We start from the raw sequence: 20,761 nt of genomic DNA, 5'->3' as shown, positions 1-20,761 counted from the left end.
AAAGACTTTCTTTGACTGGTAGGAAAATTCTGCTCCTCCACCCCCCTTTTCTCTCTCTTTCTGTAACTTTTTAAAAAAAATTTATTTATTGTCTAAAGTTTTACATATGTTTCCTTTTTCCCCCCGCTTGACCTCCTCCCTACCCCCGCCAAGCCATTCCCACCCCAGGCAAGCCCCCACCGCCCCAGTGTCTGTGTCCATTGGTTATGCTAATATGGATATTGGGCTTCTCAATTGAACATTGGTATCTCTTAATTTCCATCTGTTCGGTTTCATCAGTTGGAATAGTCAAGTTCTTCATTAGTCTGATTCTAAAGAACACTCAACTTGGTTATTCAAATCACGAATATTGTTTTCAACAACATGTTCCATGTTTTTGCCCTTCTCTTAGAGATATTCATATTTTTATTTTTAAGAACTCTTGTTTTCAACACCCGCCCCTTCATAGCTGTCTGCCCCTGCTGCAAGGAAGATGGCAATGTTCTCCTGTGAATAATGGATGCAGGTCTCAAAATGCATTTAGTCTCACCTGCTTTATATGGGTCAGAAACTCCTCAAAGAATTTCCGCATCTACTGATGCAAAACTTACCTGACTTCCAGTTCCTATATTATGCTTATTTTCATATGTCTTCTGTCATTGCCTGGCATGTTGCAATTGGATTTTGTAAATCCACCATTTATCATGGGTTTGCAGCAAAGTTGCAAAGGACAGTCCCACAATCCACCAACTTGTAATCACATGGGAATTTGGTTTTTAATCTGACCAACACAGAAGACCTACCTTTACAAACAGCTGTCTGAACCCTGGCGCTCCATTTTCCAGAGGTGGTACATCGCAATTCTTCTCTGACTCCAGCTAAAATGTATCCTTCGTGGCAACTTAGCTGACAAACTGTCCCAGGTTTGGCTGGCTGCCTGCCGCAGCTGGGGGGGGATATGATGACACCTTTGGGCGTCTGAAAGGTGGCGCACTGGCGCTCTGCGGTACGGAATAAGGAAATGAGAGAATGTTCTTTGCGTTCTCACAAATTGCAAATGCCACACATTCTCTTTACCCAACAAAAGTACTGACAACGCTGGTCAGGCCAATGTCTTTCAGTACTTATAACAGTAGGTATGGCATTGTTACTGCACTGAGTATTTGTTTAATAGTACATTTTATTCCTCTGTATCAGAGCGATCATCTCTTCTCGGTATGATAACATCAGTTTTTCTGAGCCTGCACAGTGAGGGTCGACTGTAAATGAATCCCCTAGTAAGTCCAATGTCCCTCCTGGTCACGCCCTCCCTTATGATCACCCAAGAATCGAGTACTAGATTATACTAGAATAAAGGTGTAAATCAATTTTGGACGACCTGGCATATTTATAGCAGCTAGTTTTCCCATCTTAGGTCCTGGCACATCTTAATTTTTTCCATACATGTAGTTCTTCTTCTCCCTTTTTTTGGAAGTTGTATATTTCATTACATACCTGCTAATACTCCTAGGTTATTGTATCTGACACATAGTAAGGTTTCACTAAATAGTAGTTGTCAACATCTCATCATATTATCATAACCATTGTTATTTGTATCTACAGTGTATAAGAAGCAGAAAACTGAACAAGCTACTGAATTTATTCATTCGGGACCCAACTGCAGTAGCGAGATGTCACAGCTCTTAGTGAAGGACAAGGCAGAATATATGATGAATTTTATGGTCCATCTTAAGATTCATTGGTTCATAATTCAGTCCTCTCATCAACAAGGTAAAAGTAAATTGTGTTTATCAAAGTGATGGAATTGTATAGCATTTCCTTTAAAAAAACACACATCAAAATTGGCCCCATTTTTTTAAAAAAGGATTTAAAGCTGTAAACTTCAGTGACTTGGAAAATTAGAAGGCTTTTCACCAGTGGAGGGGAATAAAACAACATTTATTTATATGCCTATATCTCTGTGCATCTGTATATATGGTTTTGTATTTATAGTCATTATGAGTCAATTTTTAGTTCTAAGTCTTCACAGAAAACAGGGGAATTAGAGAGCAAGAAAAACGAATCACGGAAGGCGCCATACCTTCCAGAAACTTACCCACACAGCGAGGTTCTAAACTATCCCACTGGGCGTTTCCTTGACAGGTCAGCTTAGCACTTCCTTCTAGTCTGTACCCTTCATTGCAGGTAACCAAACACGTTGTCTTGTAGGACATTTCCCCCGTGGAACAGCTCAGGCGGCCATGTCTGGGTTGGCGGAGACGAGGGCATGTTCTTACTATATAAAATGAAAACTATTAGATCACATGCTACTGAATAAGGACAAAAATGATCATTATAAGTTCAATAACGCTGACACATTACAAGCAAGAAAAGGCCCTTTTCTTAAAATGGCAAAGAGTAAAACATACCATTATTTTTTGAGTTAGTGCTAGACAATTAATAGCCTGTGTTTTACCAAATACATTGCCCAAGCAATCTCACTGTGTTCAGCATCTACCCATAGATGGGAAACTTAACCTGTCTCTGAGGAGTCTGGTCCTAAATCGGGGGTGGGGAACCTTTTTTCTGCCAAGGGCCATTTGGATATTTATAACATCATTTGCAGGCCACACAAAATTATCAACTTAAAAATTAGCCTGCTATATTTGGTCAGACATTTAGTTAACTCACCCCTAATGCCTTGGCAGGGCCAGACCACATGATTTTGAGGGCCCGACATTCCCACCCTAACTTAAACGGATGATGATGCCTATAGACAGGGGGTGCTTGACAAAGTCTTTGGCTGTGATTTTCCAGGCTGTATTCCAACAAAAGGAAAGGGACAGAGATTCCAGGTTGATGAGCAACTCAATTCTCAGATCTCATGGTCATGTCCTGGGGCTTTTAATGATCCCAGGATCTGCAAAGCAGCTCAACCCTTGCAATCTTAAATTCCAGTATTCTATCCTCTGATGACAACTCTTATCCTTTTAGCATTTTCACTCCTTTTTCCCAGACATTTACTGTAAATCCTAGATCATGATGCTGATCTTGATGTAGGCATTAACATTGATTTGTTTATTTTTTGCTACTCCAGCAAAGAATGCTACTTGCCCACCCCAGAAGCATTCTTCCTAGTTTATTCAGCATAATAATATTCACAACTAGAAGACAATTCCCCACCTCCATCACAAGAAATGACAGTCAATGAAAGAAAAGCTAAAGTTGTGTGGAACTTCTGGACAAGTTTTTTAAAGGGGACTGTCTCAATTGAGAGAGTACTTTTTTGCCTTCCCCTTCCTTCTCCTTTTTTGTCTTAAAATACAGACATGAGGGATAGTACTCCAGCATATTATAGTATAAGTATAGGCATGTGACTCCTGTCATACACAGAGATATGAGGAGGGAAAGAGAGTGGATTCCTGTTGAATATGTCAAAGGGTGGGTGCATATAATCATTTTAATAGTTTACAGATACAATCCTACGGCATCAGGAATTATACAAAAACCAAAAACAACTCCTACAAAGGAACAAAGTTCAGTTTGCTCTCAGATAGCACTACTGCAACACAAAAGGCCAGAAGGTGACATAGCAAACTCTAGACATTTTTGAACAAAATCATTTGGATTCAATTTTATTGGGACTCTGGGTAAAATGTATTTTTTTCTTTCTTTTACTTTTCTGCATTTTCCAATTTTTAAATATCAAACACATATTTATTTATGATGAAAGCTTAATTTTAAAATAATAGGGAAGAAAGCTGGAGCAAATATTCAGTGTATATCCAACCAAAGTCATTTTTTAAATAAAATATACTGTGAAGTAACCCATTCAAATGATATTATCAACAGAGCATAAATACTGGGTGCATTAAATGTATGTTTAGGATTGATTGCTCCTTAGAGAAAATTCAAGAATTAGATGAAAGGGGAAGCCATAAAGCCTAGTTTTTCAGTCCCTGGGATGGTTTGAAAAAAGTCAATTATCAATGACAACAAAACAGAAATCTTTTGCCTTCCACACTGGATTTTTATTAAGTGTGTCCATCACATAAGTAGAATCTTTATTAAATGTGTATATCAAGGTTATTTTGCCTTCCACATTCTGACTTTCACTGAGTGTGTCCATCATGTGTAGCATAATGCCAGGTGCTAGGAGGGATTAAAAGATGAATAAGATAAATTCCTGCCCAGCTGGTGTGGCTCAGTGGTTGAGCACTGACCCATGAACCAGGAGGGTTGATCAATTCCTGGTCAGGGCACATGCCCAGGTTGTGGGCTCAATCCTCTCTCTTTCTCTCTCTATCTCTCTCTCCCACTTCCTCTCTGAAATCAATAAAAAATTAAAAAAATAAGAAAATTCCTATGATCATGATACATAAAATCTGAAAAAATATATTAAACAACTGCTTTTAGAGTCAATATACTGCTTAAATCACTCTGGCTTTCCAAGCGGAGACAAGATGGATTTACAACATCTCTCAAGAGTACTGAGAGTAAATTACATTTGGTGTTTCATACACATGCAAATTATATTGCTTCTCATATGTTGGTTTTAATAAGTTTTCATTGTTCCTCAGGGAAAACAAAGGATTCAATAATTCCTAGTCTTCAACATTTTATACTCCTTGTCAATCAAGAATGGCCATTTATTATCATTTTTAATAGGAACATGCTTATTTGTTTCAATTCCAAAAAACTCTACAAATGTTTCTTGACTTACATTCATGTTAAAGCAATCCTTAAATATAGTCTTTTTAGAAAACAGCAATATAGTCTGTTAGAGAATAGTCTACTATGTAGTAGATAATGTAAGATCTTCCTCTGGTTTTCATTTAAAAGATAATTTGATTTTCCCCAGACACACACTTTCTGTCAACCTCAAATTGTGATAGTATCCGTACTAACAATACAATAAATCTGATGTTAAGTGTAGGATTCTCATTGTTGTTTGAACCCTTTTCTCAGAAAAAAAATACCTCCATAAAATTTGATGTACTGTGATGTTGTGGTATAACTAGTTATTATTGAGAAGCCACAAAGGAATCCTTACAAGTTGGATTCAGATAAAATTGAAAAAGAGTATAAGTCCTTATGAAGAGTATATAAGAGGAACCAAGATGGCGGCATAGGTAAACACCGGAGACTGCTGCTGCAAACAACCACTTCAAAAATACAACTAAAAGATGGAACAGACATCACCCAGAACCACAGGAAAGCTGGCTGAGGAGAGACTCTTCAACTAGAAGGAAAGAGAACAGCATACCGAAGCTCAGAAGAGGCGCAGTGTGGAAAATATAAAGGTCCGAGGTGCGCGCGCAAAGCGGGCTGGTGGCTGAGGGCGCGGTTGTCGTTTTCAGTCGGGAGGGAGTCTCAGACTCTGGGCTCCAGATCCGGGCGAGTCTCTAGGGACTCAGACTCAGACGGGAGAAGCGGGATTGTCCGGCATCAGTTGGAATCTGAGGGCAGCTTTCTCTCCGAGGTTTGCAGCGGCGGCCGGGGTTCTGAGAAGCAGAGCCTCTAGGAACGGGACTGAGAGCAGCCATAACTGCTCCCTCCACCCGCCCTGTTGATCCCGCCCCGCCCAAGCCCTGCGCAGAGCCATTTGCTGGATCGCCTCAGGCAAAGGCTAGATTAGCACCTCCACAGAGGACAGAAGTTTTCCACACAGCTGATTCTCACAGCCAGTCAGCCTGGTGGTCAAATCCCTCTAGTATTAACTACAACAATCAGGGCTTAACTACAATAAGACTGCGCACAAAGACCACTAGGGGGTGTACCAAGAAAGCGTAAAAAATGCGGAGACAAAGAAACAGGACAAAACTATCAAGGGAGGATATTGAGTTCAGAACCACACTTTTGAGGTCTCTCAAGAGGCTTCTAGAGTCTGTCGATAAACTTGATGAGATGTACAGGAAATCTAATGAGACCCTCGATGGTGTGATAAAGGACCATCTAGAAAGTAAGCATACACTGACTGAAATAAAGAATATTATACAGACTCCCAACAGCAGACCAGAGGAGGGCAAGAATCAAGTCAAAGATTTGAAATTCGAAGAAGCGAGAAACACCCAACCAGAAAAGCAAAATGAAAAAAGAACCCAAAAATATGAAGATAGTGTAAGGAGCCTCTGGGACAGCTTCAAACGTACCAACATCAGAATTATAGGGGTACCAGAAGATGAGAGAGAGCAAGATATTGAAAACCTATTTGAAGAAATAATGACAGAAAACTTCCCCCACCTGGTGAAAGAAATAGACTTACAGGTCCAGGAAGCGCAGAGAACCCCAAACAAAAGGAATCCAAAGAGGACCACACCAAGACACATCATCATTAAAATGCCAAGAGCAAAAGACAAAGAGAGAATCTTAAAAGCAGCAAGAGAAAGAAACTCAGTTACCTACAAGGGAATACCCATACGACTGTCAGCTGATTTCTCAACAGAAACTTTGCAGGCCAGAAGGGAGTGGCAAGAAATATTCAAAGTGCTGAATAGCAAGAACCTACAACCAAGATTACTTTATCCAGCAAAGCTATCATTCAGAATTGAAGGTCAGATAAAGAGCTTCACAGATAAGGAAAAGCTAAAGGACTTCATCACCACTAAACCAGTATTATACGAAATGCTGAAAGGTATCCTTTAAGAAGAGGAAGAAGAAAAAGGTAAAGATACAAATAGTGAACAACAAACATGCATCTATCAACAAGTGAATCTAAGAATCAAGTGAATATATAATCTGATGTACAGAATGAACTGGTGATTATAATGAATCAGGGACATAGAAAGGGAATGGGCAGACTATTCTTGGGGGGGAAAGGGGAATGGGAGATGCGGGAAGAGACTGGACAAAAATCATGCACCTATGGATGAGGACAGTGGGTGGGGAGTGAGGGCGGAGGGTGGGGCGGGAACTGGGAGGAGGGGAGTTATGGGGGGGAAAAAAAGAGGAACAAATGTAATCTGAACAATAAAGATTTAAAAAAATTAAAAAAAAATCTAAAAAAAAAGAGTATATAAGAGGAATAAGAATCAGTATCTAACACTATAAAATATTAATGATGTAACATTACATGTGTAAAAGGCTTTATATTTTACACTGGTCTTTCATTTTAGCCTCAATATTATAAACCTTTTTAAGAAAAAAAGACACTATTTTCTGTCCTTATAATTAGATTTAAATTAGATCTGTAAAATATTACTCTCTCCATACTACCCAGCCAGAAAAGAAGTGAATGGCCACACAATGACCACTTTTCATTTAATTCCAGATGCCCCAACTATAAGGCACACCATAATTTTGAGCCACTAATAAAGAAATGATAATATCTATAAACACTTAATGCCACTATAAGATACATCTCAGTTTTAGACATATTTAAATATGGGGGGAAAGTGTTTTAGAATTAATGAAATATGCTTTTTCATAGAACAATAAGTAATTAAATCCCTTAATGATGAGCCAGAGGAAGAGTCTGAATAGGAAATATCTCCATTCAGGACAACTTTTTACACTGGAAAGTTAGGTAGATGTCTTTGGGAGTGAAATTGAAGGGATCTTAGGAAGATCCACGGTCCTGTAGCATATCTCCTTCTTTGACTAACGTTCTTTTATTTAATAATAAGATACCAACTCAAATAATATAAAAGAGAACAAGCCTTTTAAAAAATGCAAATGCATAATAGGAAGTGACACAAGCAGATCATCAAGGTGCCTATTTATCAATGTACTTATCAATATGTGTATTTTTTCAAGTGTTCAATCATTCACCAGAGGTATAAGCAAGAATTGAAGGGGAAAAGGTATGTTCTGTGCTCACAATGAACTCCGTCTAGCTGAAGTGAGAGTGCGCTAAGTAATAAAAGTAAGTGTGGTGGTCTGTATTGTAACAAGTTGGCTCAGCTGAGAAACACCTTGTCATAATCCCCTCATGTGGACCAGGTAAGGGTTGGTCAAAAGAACTTTCACTAGATTTGGAAGGTGGGAGGAAGAGTACCCATTGTATCTAGACTCAATGATAGACAAATGCAGACATGTCCTATGGGTCCCAGCTTGTCTTTGCTCGTTTCCACCCCACATCCCGACTGCTGACCCTGTTAGCCAAAGGTGGCGCCAAGTTCAAGGCTGGCCGGGTTCGTGGCTGATCATCAGGGTGTGGCTACACAGAGGGCAAAGCTTCTTAGACTCCCCGACACATTTCTCCAGGTGGGAGGAAGAGTACCCATTGTATCTAGACTCAATGATAGACAAATGCAGACATGTCCTATGGGTCCCAGCTTGTCTTTGCTCGTTTCCACCCCACATCCCGACTGCTGACCCTGTTAGCCAAAGGTGGCGCCAAGTTCAAGGCTGGCCGGGTTCGTGGCTGATCATCAGGGTGTGGCTACACAGAGGCAAAGCTTCTTAGACTCCCCGACACATTTCTCCCTTGTGTTCCATTTCAGCAGCTGGATGGCTTGGATTCTCATACTGGACTGGCAGTTAACTTCTCTGATACTCCAACTTCTCTTCTGGAACTTCCATTTTCCAGCTCCTTCCAAAATTGTGTGAGGTCTGATTCCTAAATCAGTTCCTTATCCCCCAACGTGCATGGTGTGTTTCCTGTGCTTTCCTGCCTGACCCTGACACACAGAGCACAAGGGCTAGAATGAGTGGAGGACAGGCCTGTGGACGCACATGCAGAGGTTAAATGTCACCCCTCTAAGCCGGGGAGGAGGTTGGCAACGGGGAGGGTTTCTACATAGGGACCAAGAGCAAAGGCAGGATGATTGAACAATCAAAGCTGTGGGAACAAAGGGATGGCTTCCTGAGAGGGCGTGGCCATGTCTTCTGGATGCTAGGGTAGGATGTGGATTGTGGGGGATAAAGAGAAAGGGCCCGTCCTTATCCTAAGGGGGTTGTCCACCTGCTTTTCTCACTCTCTTTGGAAGGCCAGTAAGTGGAAAGTTAAAATGTAATGTTTTCCACCCTCTACAATGAGGTCTTTGGAAAAAGGGGTAGAGATTTTAACTGTTGACTTTACAGGAATATTTCTTTTAAATTTACATGCCTTTTTTCCCCCAATTACAGTTTGCATTCAATATTATTTTGCATTAGTATTGGGTGTATAGCATAGTGGTTAGACAATCACATACTTTACAAAGTATTCCCCCTGATATTTCCAGTCCCTACCTGGTACCATACATAGTTATTGTGATATTATTGACTAAGAGATTTTCTATGATTAACTTTTTCAGTAATGGGATGTGACCTTTTACCATTAGAAATCATGTGACTGAAATGTCTTCACACATAAAAAGCAGCTTGTCTGAGTTTAGAGATCTAGAGTCTACAGTTTTTGTCTTCTAATATTTGGAATGGCTAGTAAGGCAAAAGTTTCTATTTTTCTAGGGCATTCAGAAATTTCACTAAGAATATTTCCAGACATGGATCTGTTTTTAAGGTTTTCTTTCTGGCACACAGCAAGTGATTTTAACTGAACATCAAAGATTTTTAATTGTGTGTATTTTCAAGATTTCTGATTAGGGATATATTATGTAATCTTCTGTTAGGGTTTCTCCTCCACTCCATTCTCTTTCTGGATTCCTAGTACAAGAAGAGTCTATTTCCTGTGACTATTCTCATGTCTCTTTAGACTTTCATATATTTATTTTAATCTTTGAAATTTTGCCCTATTTTCAGAATTTCATGAGTTGATTTTCTAACTTATTAATTTGACTCTTAACTATGTCCATTCATTGTGTCAGCAATCTTTTTGTTTGTTTCCTAAGAAATATTTTTGCGTTCAGATTACTCCCATTTCTTGGAATTCTGGTCTTATTTTAGTAATGTAACTGCCTTTGAATCTCAGAGATTCTATGTTTTCCCCTTTCTTTCAGGTCTCCTTTGTTCAATTTTCTGATTCTCTTCATTTTTTCCTTGTCTTTTCGTAGATGTAAATGAGAATCTGGATTGGGACCTGACTTAGATAAATTCACATTTATAGATGGGTTCGTATCAGTAGCAGATAAAAATAAACAGAGGAGGTCTCCTGGGGTTCACATATGACCTTGCGGTGGTGGGCTTCCCTTCTGAGTGCTGGAGCCAAGAGAAGACCAGAAGACAGAACTCCTTACCCTAATCCAGTGAGCTGAGCGATGGGGGCGGGGGGGGGGTGAGGGTCTGGGAACAATCAAATCCTCAGCAAAGTGTATTGCCAAAGGATGCCGAGGGGATGGGGATAGGTTGCCAGATTCAGAAAACAACAAAATGCCACAAACAAATTAGGATATCTAGTTAAATGTGAATTTCACAAAAATCAACAAATAATTTTTAGTATAAGTAGATCCCAAATTTGGTATTAGAGTCATACTAAAAAAATTATTTGTTGTTTATCTAAAATTCCCATTTAACTGGGGTCCTGTATTTCATCTGGCAGCCCTAGATAGGGGGTGAATATTGTCTTCAGCAGCTTCATGGGCAAGGATTCTCAAGTCCTTCACCTTGTTCCCCTCTTACCTTTCCTTTGATAGCTTTCTCTTCCAACCCTCCTGGTGAAACCTTAGGAAGTTGCCCGTGCAACAGTTGTAAGAAGTAGGGAAGTTGATCACAGAGATGGCAAGATTGGAAGTGAACTTGGGTACCACTCTGTTTGTTGTTTCCTTGTATTTAATGTGGGATCCTTAGGTTCTACCCGAGTTACTGTCCCCTTTTCTATGGGCCTGACTGCTCTTTGAGATTTCCCTTTAGCAAATTCCCACTTTCTCTAGCACGCTGCTATTCCAAGTGCAGGTCAGAGATGGGTAAGTTAGCTAATTGCTCCTACTGCAGGCTATTGGTTCCCTAAGTCCCGCGATCACAGCTGGCATCAAAATCCCCTCTGATCATCCCAAAACTTCCCCTGGCACCCAGTCTTGGCTGCTTAAAATCCGAGCTTTAGGGTAACCTGTCCATTTCCTTCCCAGGCAGGCCCTTCCTTTGCTTGTTCACAGAAGAATTATAAAGGGCATGATTCATAATGATGTGGTCAATTGAACTTAGTAGTTCTAACTTCAAACTTCCTATAATTTTTTTTCTTTCTGTGGTCTGTGGTCTATGAAATTAAAAGAAACAAAGAACTTACTGGTCCATTAGAGTTTAAGTCAAGCAACTCAAGCAAGACAATCAATAAACAATGTGAATGGGCAATCTGCATACCTTTGCAGGAGCTCTCTGAACCGGACCACAAACCATTGGGTTGACACAAGCGGATGCTGCTTCCCACGAGGTCAAATCCAGGGTGACATCGGACCCCACAGGCTGCATTGAAGTGGTTGTGGCAAGTGTTTTGGATAAAGTAACCGTTTTCTGGAGGCTTCAGGGCAGGGCAGTGCACAACTAATGTTTATAAAAGTAAAATGAAAAAGCAAAGTTAGCCTTTGTCTATGAAGCATCCACTACCCCCCACTTTTGGGGGACAAATTTAGGGTGACGTCGGACCCCACACACTTCTTTGGTTTAAGAGGACAGTTTATAGATACAGCTAATTTACCCACCGAATTCCCACTTGCATTTGAATTTCTAAGCACGTACTGTATCTGGAAGAACCCATATATCTCATTTCCATTGGGTATTTACTCCCACTTAAAATTTAAAAACAAATTAAATATTACTTGGTATGCTTTAAACATTTTTATTTTGATGTATATTTGGATATAAAATTTTCTAGTTATTAGCCTTCCTATGCCATTAGTTATTTTCTTTCTTAATTAAGGTTGCATGAAATAAAAACCAAATAAGGCCAGCAAAGGGGTGTCTGCTTCAAATCTCAAGAGTCAGTTTCTTGTACATGTTATAGGCTAATTAAATGTTTTTAATTTTTAATATGAATAACACTGAGACACTCTACTTATAAAAATACTTTCTTTAAATGAATTTAACTATCACCCAACTTGTTTGTTACTCAAATTTGTTGTTAAAAAATTTTGGCTTTTTTCTTTAGATTTATTTGAGATCTTTTCCAAGTGGGTAAATCTTTCTGTTTTCATAGTTATATTACTCCTGGCTCAGATCTCCTTTCTCCGGAGCAAGAAACGGGTGTGTTCAGTGATAAGAAATGCTACTTAATAAGAGCAAAGACTCCCCACACCCAATATGATTAGAGAAACACTAAAGATCATTTTTAAATGAATTGGATGAAAATACCTGCATCCTATCCCTCCAAGAGACCCATTTTTCTATTTCCTGTTTGCCCAGCGGGGCAGGCTTACCCTCGCAGGTCTGGCCGGATGCCCGGTAGCCCTCTTTGCAGACGCAGTCCTCAGGGGACGTACTTCCCGGTGGAGAGGTGTGATTTTCATCAGGACACGGAAGGCAAGTGCTGATGCCCCCTGGCACACCGTCTGGTTTGAATGTCCCTGGCGGGCAAGCTGTGGGCAGGCCAGAGAAGTCCATTTTATGTGGTGCATCAATTGATAATTAGCAACATTTTTGAGACTAATTAGAGAGGAAAAACCGAACAACAGCTTTTCATAGTAAAAATCATATAATTCAAGAAAGGACAGTTGCTACATTTGTTTTGTTTTGTTTTGTTTTTTAAAGAATGATGGAGTTTGTTATTTGCAGGTTATGAAGTGGCCTCTTCTGTCCCACAATTAGGTACAATTACAACACAGCACAGCATGATATGTCTGAGCTTTTTTGTGGGAAAACTCCAAATAGCAATGCATATAAAGGGACTAAAAGAAACGAATGACACTGGATGCATAAAAACATCATCATAATAGGTATGCTCCATATTCCATCTCTGTCCCCCCTAACCTGTGTAGCTTCATCTTCCCCACTGCACCCCCAGCACCTTCTCCCAGCAGATAGCAAAAAGCACTAAGCCCATACTTTCTGTTCTGAGCCCTTGACAAAGGACAGGAGAAAGTGAAGGGCTTGAGGAAGATAATTCAACTGATGGGAAATAGGCCCTTTGAAGAAACAAGAGTTAGAACTTGTTTTCCCCAGGCTGAAGAAAAAAAAGAAAAAACATTAAAAGCAGGATCTAACTGACCTTGCTTCATAGCCTCCCTTTGCACTGACAACATGGCTTTGAATTTGTCACTTACTCTCTCTGGAGTTACACATCTATAAAATAACTCAAAGTTAAGAATTCAATAATGAAGAAATTGTGGAATAAAGGACTGGCAGTGCTCAGTTAAGTCAATTAAATGTAGCTCAGTCAAGTATGCATTTGATTCTTTAAAAACAATAGCAACTAAGTACTGTGCACCAATATGATGACATCTTATGTAAACTCGGTTAATCCTCACAGTTTTATAAGTAATATTAATAATTACAATGTTATTACTGAATGCATTAATTTAATTGTTTTATGACAATTTTAAAGATGAGAAAATGAAAGCTTAAAGAGATGTGAAGACTTGGCTAATGTTACTCAATTAGTAAGTGACAGAGCTAGAATTTTTGTTTAGACCATAACATTGATTTACTGATGAATTTTTATGACAAAAATTCAAAATTACATGTATCTTGCTCTTAATTAGCAAGTCAAATATTTTTAAAGGGTAGCATACTCCCTCTTTCTATTGCTATTTGTTTAAGGTCTATTTCCAGGTAATAAGCTTTGACTTATTTATTTTTTTAAAGAATTTATTTTTTTAAGGTTTACAATAAAATTGAAATAAAGGTTGCAGTCGCAATTTAAAGAAAATATTTATGCAGCATTTATTATGTCCCAAGGACTATTATACGTATTTTAAATATTATCTTTTTAATCTCCTTAAGGACCTATGAAGCAAATAATATTATTAATCTCAATTTATCGATGAGAAAAGTAAGGTACCAAGAGGTTAAATCACTGCCAAAGTTACACACTGAGTAAGTGGAAGAATTGGGATTTGAATCCAGATTATCTGGATCCAAAGGCCATGTTTTGTTTTGTTTTTGGTAATCCTCATCTGATTTTTGGAGAGAGTGGAAGGGAGAGGGAGAAACAGAGAGAGGGAAACATCGATGTGAAAGAGGTACATTCATTGATTGCCCCCCACACAGTCCCAATGAGGGCCAGGGATCGAGCCTGCAACAGAGGTATATGCTCCAGAGCAGAACTGAACCTGAGACCCTTCAGTCCGAGGGCCAATGCTCTATCCACTGAGCCAAACCAGCTGAGGCCCAAAGGGCATGTTCTTCACTACTGCATGTGCTGTGCCTCAAACCAAGGTTTCCTGTCTTAACCATTATAATATGCTAAAAATATAATCATCATTGATAGACAAGGTTTATAACATAATGTAATTATTAGAAAAATAACATTCTAAAATTCTTGATTATATTTTAAAACAGGATAACATTGTTGCATGACATATAGTAGAAAATTCTAGAATTATATTGATTTATTATTATTTAAGAATGAGAAACATTTTAAAAATAATTATAATGATAATATGCAAAATGCTTCAGCAGAAAGGGAACATTGCTGCAAAGCATGATATTATTAAATATTGAATTATTATTGAATTATTCATATTACTGAATATTTCTTTCTAGAAAAAGTTCAATAAATATTTGTGCAGACCCTCAAGAAGATGCAAGACTACATGGTCCCCTTTAAACAGATATCAGTAGCTGTAGGAGAAAATGATTAAGTTGTAAATGCACAAATGGAAAAGAAAATATACACTGTAATACAAAATTAAAATTGTCATTGGATGCAGTAAAAAGAAGCTGTAAAGCTCCAGAACAACAGAACTGAGTAGACTCAGGAGAAGTAATAGTTGTGATATTAATGCAAGTATTTATTCCTTACCTGAAGCTTAAGAGAAAACAAAAACAAAAACCTCATCAAATTCCAGGCAAAATTAATAAAAAGTGATTCACACGCAGGATAAAGTAAAGTATCACAAGCATCTAGGTAAGGAAAACAAGTTACTTACAAATGGGAAAGTCAAACTGATATTTCATTTTTCCTGTACAAAAACAAATGCCAGGAAAAAGATATACAGCTACATGGGAGAATATTATAAACCCCAATTCCATATCTGAGCAAGTTATTGGTAAATATGAGGAGAGAGAAAGACATTCAAGGATATGTATGATTTCTGGAAATAAAGATGTATTTCACTGATTGAAAATAAAGAACTCAGGTAGGGGGAAATGACAATAAATTGCTTGAGATTAAGTAACTAGTGGAACATACAATCTATTGTCAAATCTCTTACATAACTGTGAAAATGAATATCAAATAAAACCCATTGTTATAAAGAAGGGCATATACTCCAAGAAAGAAAATAATAATCTTTGTATAATATAAAGAAGAAAGGTTTAAAATATGAGAGAAACTGGGAGATGGGTGAGAAGATGAAGAAGGTGATGTTCTCATTTCATTTCCTATATATCAATGTGATAAAACTGAAAGAAAAACATAGCTTCAAATTTGCACATAAAAATACACATAAGCACGAACAGAAAAAGAATGCATAACCTCCAAATCGGTGCAGGGGGAAGAAGAACAAAGGTAGAAAAACATAGGAAAATAAAAGAAATATTAGAAACAAAGGTGATGGAAGAGTATCAAACTCATCAGTCATCATGCCTGTCCCCCAGAGTACATTACCCTTACTTCTACTCTCACACACATCACACTGTATGTAACATAAGCACTTGTCTCTCTCTTTCAGTGGCCAACATGCTCTTGGAAGTTCAGTCTTCCAGTTTTCTGACCCCAACCTTTACCCATCCCATAGTCCGCAGTCAATCAATCAAAGGAGGGCAGGAGAACAAGCTCTGTTGGAAGGTGGAGGGTGGGTTTAGTTGGAAGGAGGACTAAAGTCAGAGAAACTAACAACAGGGTGAAGTGAAAGAACATTAAGCTTGGAGTCAAGACAACTGAGTTGCAATCTTGGCTCTCCCACTAACAAGCTGTGGGTCACTGGCAAGTGACTTTGTTTTCTTTTCCTACAAAATACAGAAGTTACAATTAGTAATGTCTATGACATTTCCAATGCTAACATTTGGTGATTCTATAAATAGAATAAGACTGAAAAGTAAGTTAAAAATACCTTCCATATTAGCAGTCAGATTATGTGTTCAGATTTTATAATTTATTTAAAAATAATATTACACAAAAAGGAACTAATCTTATTCTATTACTCTCCAAAACCTTTTGAGTAATCAAGAATTTACAACACTGGAGAACAGTGTTTTGGATAAAAATATACAAAAGCACATTTGGAAATATATTGTGAAATTCATAATGATAATGGAAAACAGATTTGAGAACTATTTAAAGGCATTGCACAATTCTGGTGGAGAGGTGCAATCAAACTCTTTGATTCCCTAGGGGGGAAAATTCCTCATCTAAAACCAGGCAAAAGTGAAGAGATGAAACAGACTGTGGTTTGAACAAGTTCCACAAGTGATGGTAAATGGCTAGGGTATGTTTTTTTTTCTTTTTAATATGAAATGTTTCCTTCCTGGAAATGAACCAAATATTATTTCTTAATTGCTGTTTTTGTTGTTGTTAAAATAAGCACTTTCTCTTTTCAGAAACATCTTGGCGGGTACCAGCTACTATTACTGGAAGTGTGATTCTTGAAGCTAACATGAGGTTTTTCTTCAGCTGATAACTCAGTTCTTCGGTGGAAGTAAATTAAAAAAGCAATAAGTTTGGAACACGTAAAATACAAAGAAGTCTTCATTCTCTGTAATCTATCCTACCCACTAAATATCAATTCCTTAAATGACTATTTTAGTTAATATTAATTACATTATAAATAACTTATATTTCACTAAATTCTTTCCTATTCATAATCTAAGATTCATTTTTTTAAAAATCTTGATAAATATTAACAGCCTCTGTTTCTTGCATGAAAGACCAGTGGCATCAGCTGCCTATAGGCAGTGCCCTACACAACTCCAAGGGTGCTCATTCTTGTAGATTACAAAAGTATCCAGGAGTCGTGCAACTTAAAAGCCCTAGTTCCTAGTATACCTAAGTAGGGCATCAAGAAAGTTCCTGGGCCCCCAGAGAAAGGCTCTTTATTCTTACCATATTATGCTTCTCAACCTTGTGGATTTGTTCTGAATAAGGAATCTGTTCCTACAAATAGTTGTGCTAGGATTTTTGTGCTAGGAAATGTTGACACTATTGTAGATGTCTGCTATTTCCATCCCCTTTGCCCAACTCCACCCACCCTGCATCCCCTTCTCTTGGCCTTCACCACATTATTGTCTCTGTCTATGGGCTATGCATATATGTTCTTTAGCTAATCCCTTCACCTTCTTTATCGAGTCACCCCCATTCCCCTTCCCTCTGGCACTATTTGGAGCACAGGAATCCACTGCACTAGAAGAGAAACAATTTCTCCAAAGCTGAGCCAATATGTCCACAAATATCTATAATAATAAAAGCATAATATGCTAATTAGACTGGATGTCCTTCCAGACGACCTTCAGGACAAAGCTGGGGCTGCGAGGAAAGCCCGGGTCCCGGGGGCCGGAGGGAAGCTGGTGCCGGCAGCCGGGGGAAGGAAGGCCTACTCTTGCATGAATTTCGTGCATCAGCCTCTAGTAAGAGTATAAGAGACAAGCACCTAGACATACATACAAGGAGGTTTTGGTTTTTTTATTAGACAAACAAGATGCTTTCTATTTCCATCAATGAATTAGGTGAGGAGACTTGTAACTGCCCTGGATTCTGCATATCCAAATCTGTGTGAAATGAATTAGCATCCTGCCAATCACTCTGAGATTGCTTAGCTCATTTGGCTGGAATACAGACTACTGGGAGAAAACTGAATGTGAGCAACTGTGTGGTGCCATAGCAGCAAATGGCTCTAGCTGCAGGACACCAGGTTGCAAACCTAACCACCTGCTCAGACTAGAAAGGAGATTACTGATGGATTAGGACGAGTCTATCAAAAACCAAGAAACAAAACCCTCAGAAGACTGTGTCCCAAAGAAGATGCATCAGCAGTCAACTGTCATATGTTAAGAATTAATACATGAAAAAATTTTTAAACTCGATAGCTCATTCTCATATTATTTTACATTCCCATCATCAGGAATAAAAGTACATGTTTTACTGTACTCGCATTAGCACTGGGCATTAGTTTTTAAAACTACCAATTGATCATTATGTAAATGTGAAGTCCTGTGAATTTCAGGGTAACAGGGTTTCTACTGATTCAGACGTGTGTAGGCCCAACAGAAGTTTATTTGCAAAGAGGACTTGAGAGGCTTTTGGGAGAAAACGTCCACCGTAGTAGGAGTAATATTCAAAGTGTTACAGCCCAGAATGGCACAACCTTTGATCAATGAGAAGCAGGCATAGTGGTGGCATTAAGCAGAGTTCTGCAAGCCCGCCTATCTGCCAAAAGACTGGACTGCCAGTGAACCTAGAAAAGGGGTTGGGTCAGTAAAGGGGCATTCAAGGGGCTCAGGGCAGCAGCTCTTTTTAAAAAATATATATTTTATTGATTTTTTTTTACAGAGAGTTAGAAACATCGATGAGAGAGAAACACGATCAGCTGTCTCCTGCACACCTCCTACTGGGGATGTGCCTGCAACCAAGGTACATGCCCTTGACCGGAATTGAACCTGGGACCTTTCAGGCCGCAGGCTGATGCTCTATCCACTGAGCCAAACCGGTTAGGGCAGGGCAGCAGCTCTTTACCCACCAGTACATAAGTATTTCAATGTTGTATCAACTTTTATAGCTGTACTGATGCATATCTGCTGAATATCAGCCTGTCCTAGGAACAAGAAAACTGCTGCACATTGGACCTAATAACACTTGACCTTAGCAGTCAGAAAGGAAGGAAGGTTCTGAGTATAGTCTGGTGTTGACACATTTGTTTCCCTGTGGGTCTTAATTTAAAGAATGGTAAGTTATACCCAGCCGGCATGGCTCAATGGTTGAGCATTGACCTAAGAACTGGAAGGTCACTGTTTGATTCCTAGGTGGGTCACATACATGCCTGGGTTGTGGGCTTGATTCCTGGTAGGGAACATACAGAAGTCAGCTGAAGTCAATGATTCTCTGCTCTCTCTCTCTCTCTCTCTCTCTCTCTCTCTCTCTCTCACTTTTCCTCCATTCCTCCCTTCCTCTCTGAAATCAATAAAAATATATTTTAAAAAGAATTATTAAAAATAAAATAGAGTGGTCAGTTATGAGTAAAGTCTCAGACCATAGTTGCCTTTGGTATTTTCTTTCCTCATCTCCTCTAACTCACTTCAGTAAGACTTTAAGGTCTTTGGGGGTTTGGAAATATAGATTCTATCAGTTGCTGTTTTCCATGTCCATTGTTGCTACACTAATTTAAAACATTATTTTATGACTTGATTGATTCTGTAACCTCCATACCTACAACCTCTTCTTTGTCTGGCCACAGATGCCAAATTACAATTCCTATAATGAAGCTCTGATCATGCCACTTTCCTGCTCAAAAATCTTCAGTGGTTTGCAGTTGCCCATTAACCAAAGGCCATCTCTGGAACCCGGAATTTAAGTCCCAGCACAGGCTGGTCCCTACTCCTTTCCTTTCTTGTTCCCAGTACCATCATGTTCATATATTAGCCTGTGTTTCCATGTATAGAAGCTACCTCTAGTCCCCATCGCAAGTCTGCACTTTCCTGTCTCCACAATACACCCCATTTCTAACTGTCCACATTCTATCTTTGAACTCAGTTCAAATCCCATCAACCTCTGTAACTAAATGTCAATATTTTTTCAACAGCTATAGCATTCTGTATATCATATCTTCCACATCACTTTTATTTTCATTTAACATCAGTTGCTTAGAACTGGATTAACCACAGTTCTTAGTTCATGACACACATTCTGACTTCTTTCTAGTAATTTTTTTTCATAATAAGCTACTTTAAGGCAAGTACTATACAGCAATCATATTTTCCAAAGTACCTAAAAGATTTTTGATAAATAGTTAAAGGAGCCAACAAACATATTTAAATGAATTCCTTCTGTAGTGTCCATAAAACCTGTTTCAAAACGATCCATTCTGTGTGGTCTAATCTATTGCACCTTGAAGTACTCCACTCAGCTAGTAATTTTTTCCTCCCATATTCCCATATTAAAATGTTTGGATTATTTTCTGAATAATGTGTGTGTAAATAAAATTGCAATTATTTTACTTTGGCAGCTGTAATGCTTTCAACACATTAAAGTTTACCAGGCCACCACCTTTCTCCCCTTTCATCTATTAAAGTAGGGTGTGGTGCTAAGGATCGAGTGAGAATCCTCAGATGGGAATTCTGCTAGTTATTACTAGCTCTTACACTGTCTTGCCTTCTCCAATTTGTGTAACCAATTGGAGAACTGGATTTTCCATCATGACAACATGGATGATTATGTTTGTATCCAAGTAGTTGTAAAACTAAAATTTCATGACCCTCTGTAGGGATGAAAAGGATATGACGGGTAAAGGGGTAATAAGGATACAGAGAAGAATAAGATAGAACTTTGTCTGTACCCTTACAGCCATTCTAATCTTAAATAGATGATTAAAAAGAAAGTACCATGTTATATGACAACAAATAAGAGGGATGTTATCCAGATTTGAGGCAGGTGTAGGTGATCAGGTAAGCTTTTTTTATTATTATTATGATTTCAGAAGTGAGCCCAGAACCATGAATAGAAGTGAAGGGAGGTGTAGAAGCAGTGTGATGACATTCCGGACAGAGGGATCAATATGTGCAGACCCAAAGGCAAGAGAGTGAACGCTTGAAAAAATAAGAGTTCACTCTGGTTGGAGTGCAGAGGAGTGAGCCTAGAAAAGTGAGTGAGTGCCAGACGTCACATTCAAAAGCTACAAGTTTATCC

The 20,761-nt window shown here is 38.7% G+C and overlaps 1 protein-coding gene across 1 annotated transcript in view; it reads right to left on the bottom strand.

Annotated features, from left to right (window-relative positions):
• SVEP1 (sushi, von Willebrand factor type A, EGF and pentraxin domain containing 1) overlaps positions 1-20,761 on the bottom strand; it is a 149,321-nt gene that overhangs the window by 89,550 nt on the left and 39,010 nt on the right. The window contains 4 exon segments of the mRNA XM_014455199.2: positions 783-980; positions 2,075-2,254; positions 11,134-11,313; positions 12,186-12,344. Coding sequence (XP_014310685.1) covers positions 783-980; positions 2,075-2,254; positions 11,134-11,313; positions 12,186-12,344 — 717 coding nt within the window.

Source organism: Myotis lucifugus, unplaced genomic scaffold, assembly GCF_000147115.1.
Source record: "Myotis lucifugus unplaced genomic scaffold, Myoluc2.0 scaffold_43, whole genome shotgun sequence".
Lineage (NCBI taxonomy): Eukaryota > Metazoa > Chordata > Mammalia > Chiroptera > Vespertilionidae > Myotis > Myotis lucifugus.
This window is presented reverse-complemented; position numbering and strand designations above follow the sequence as displayed.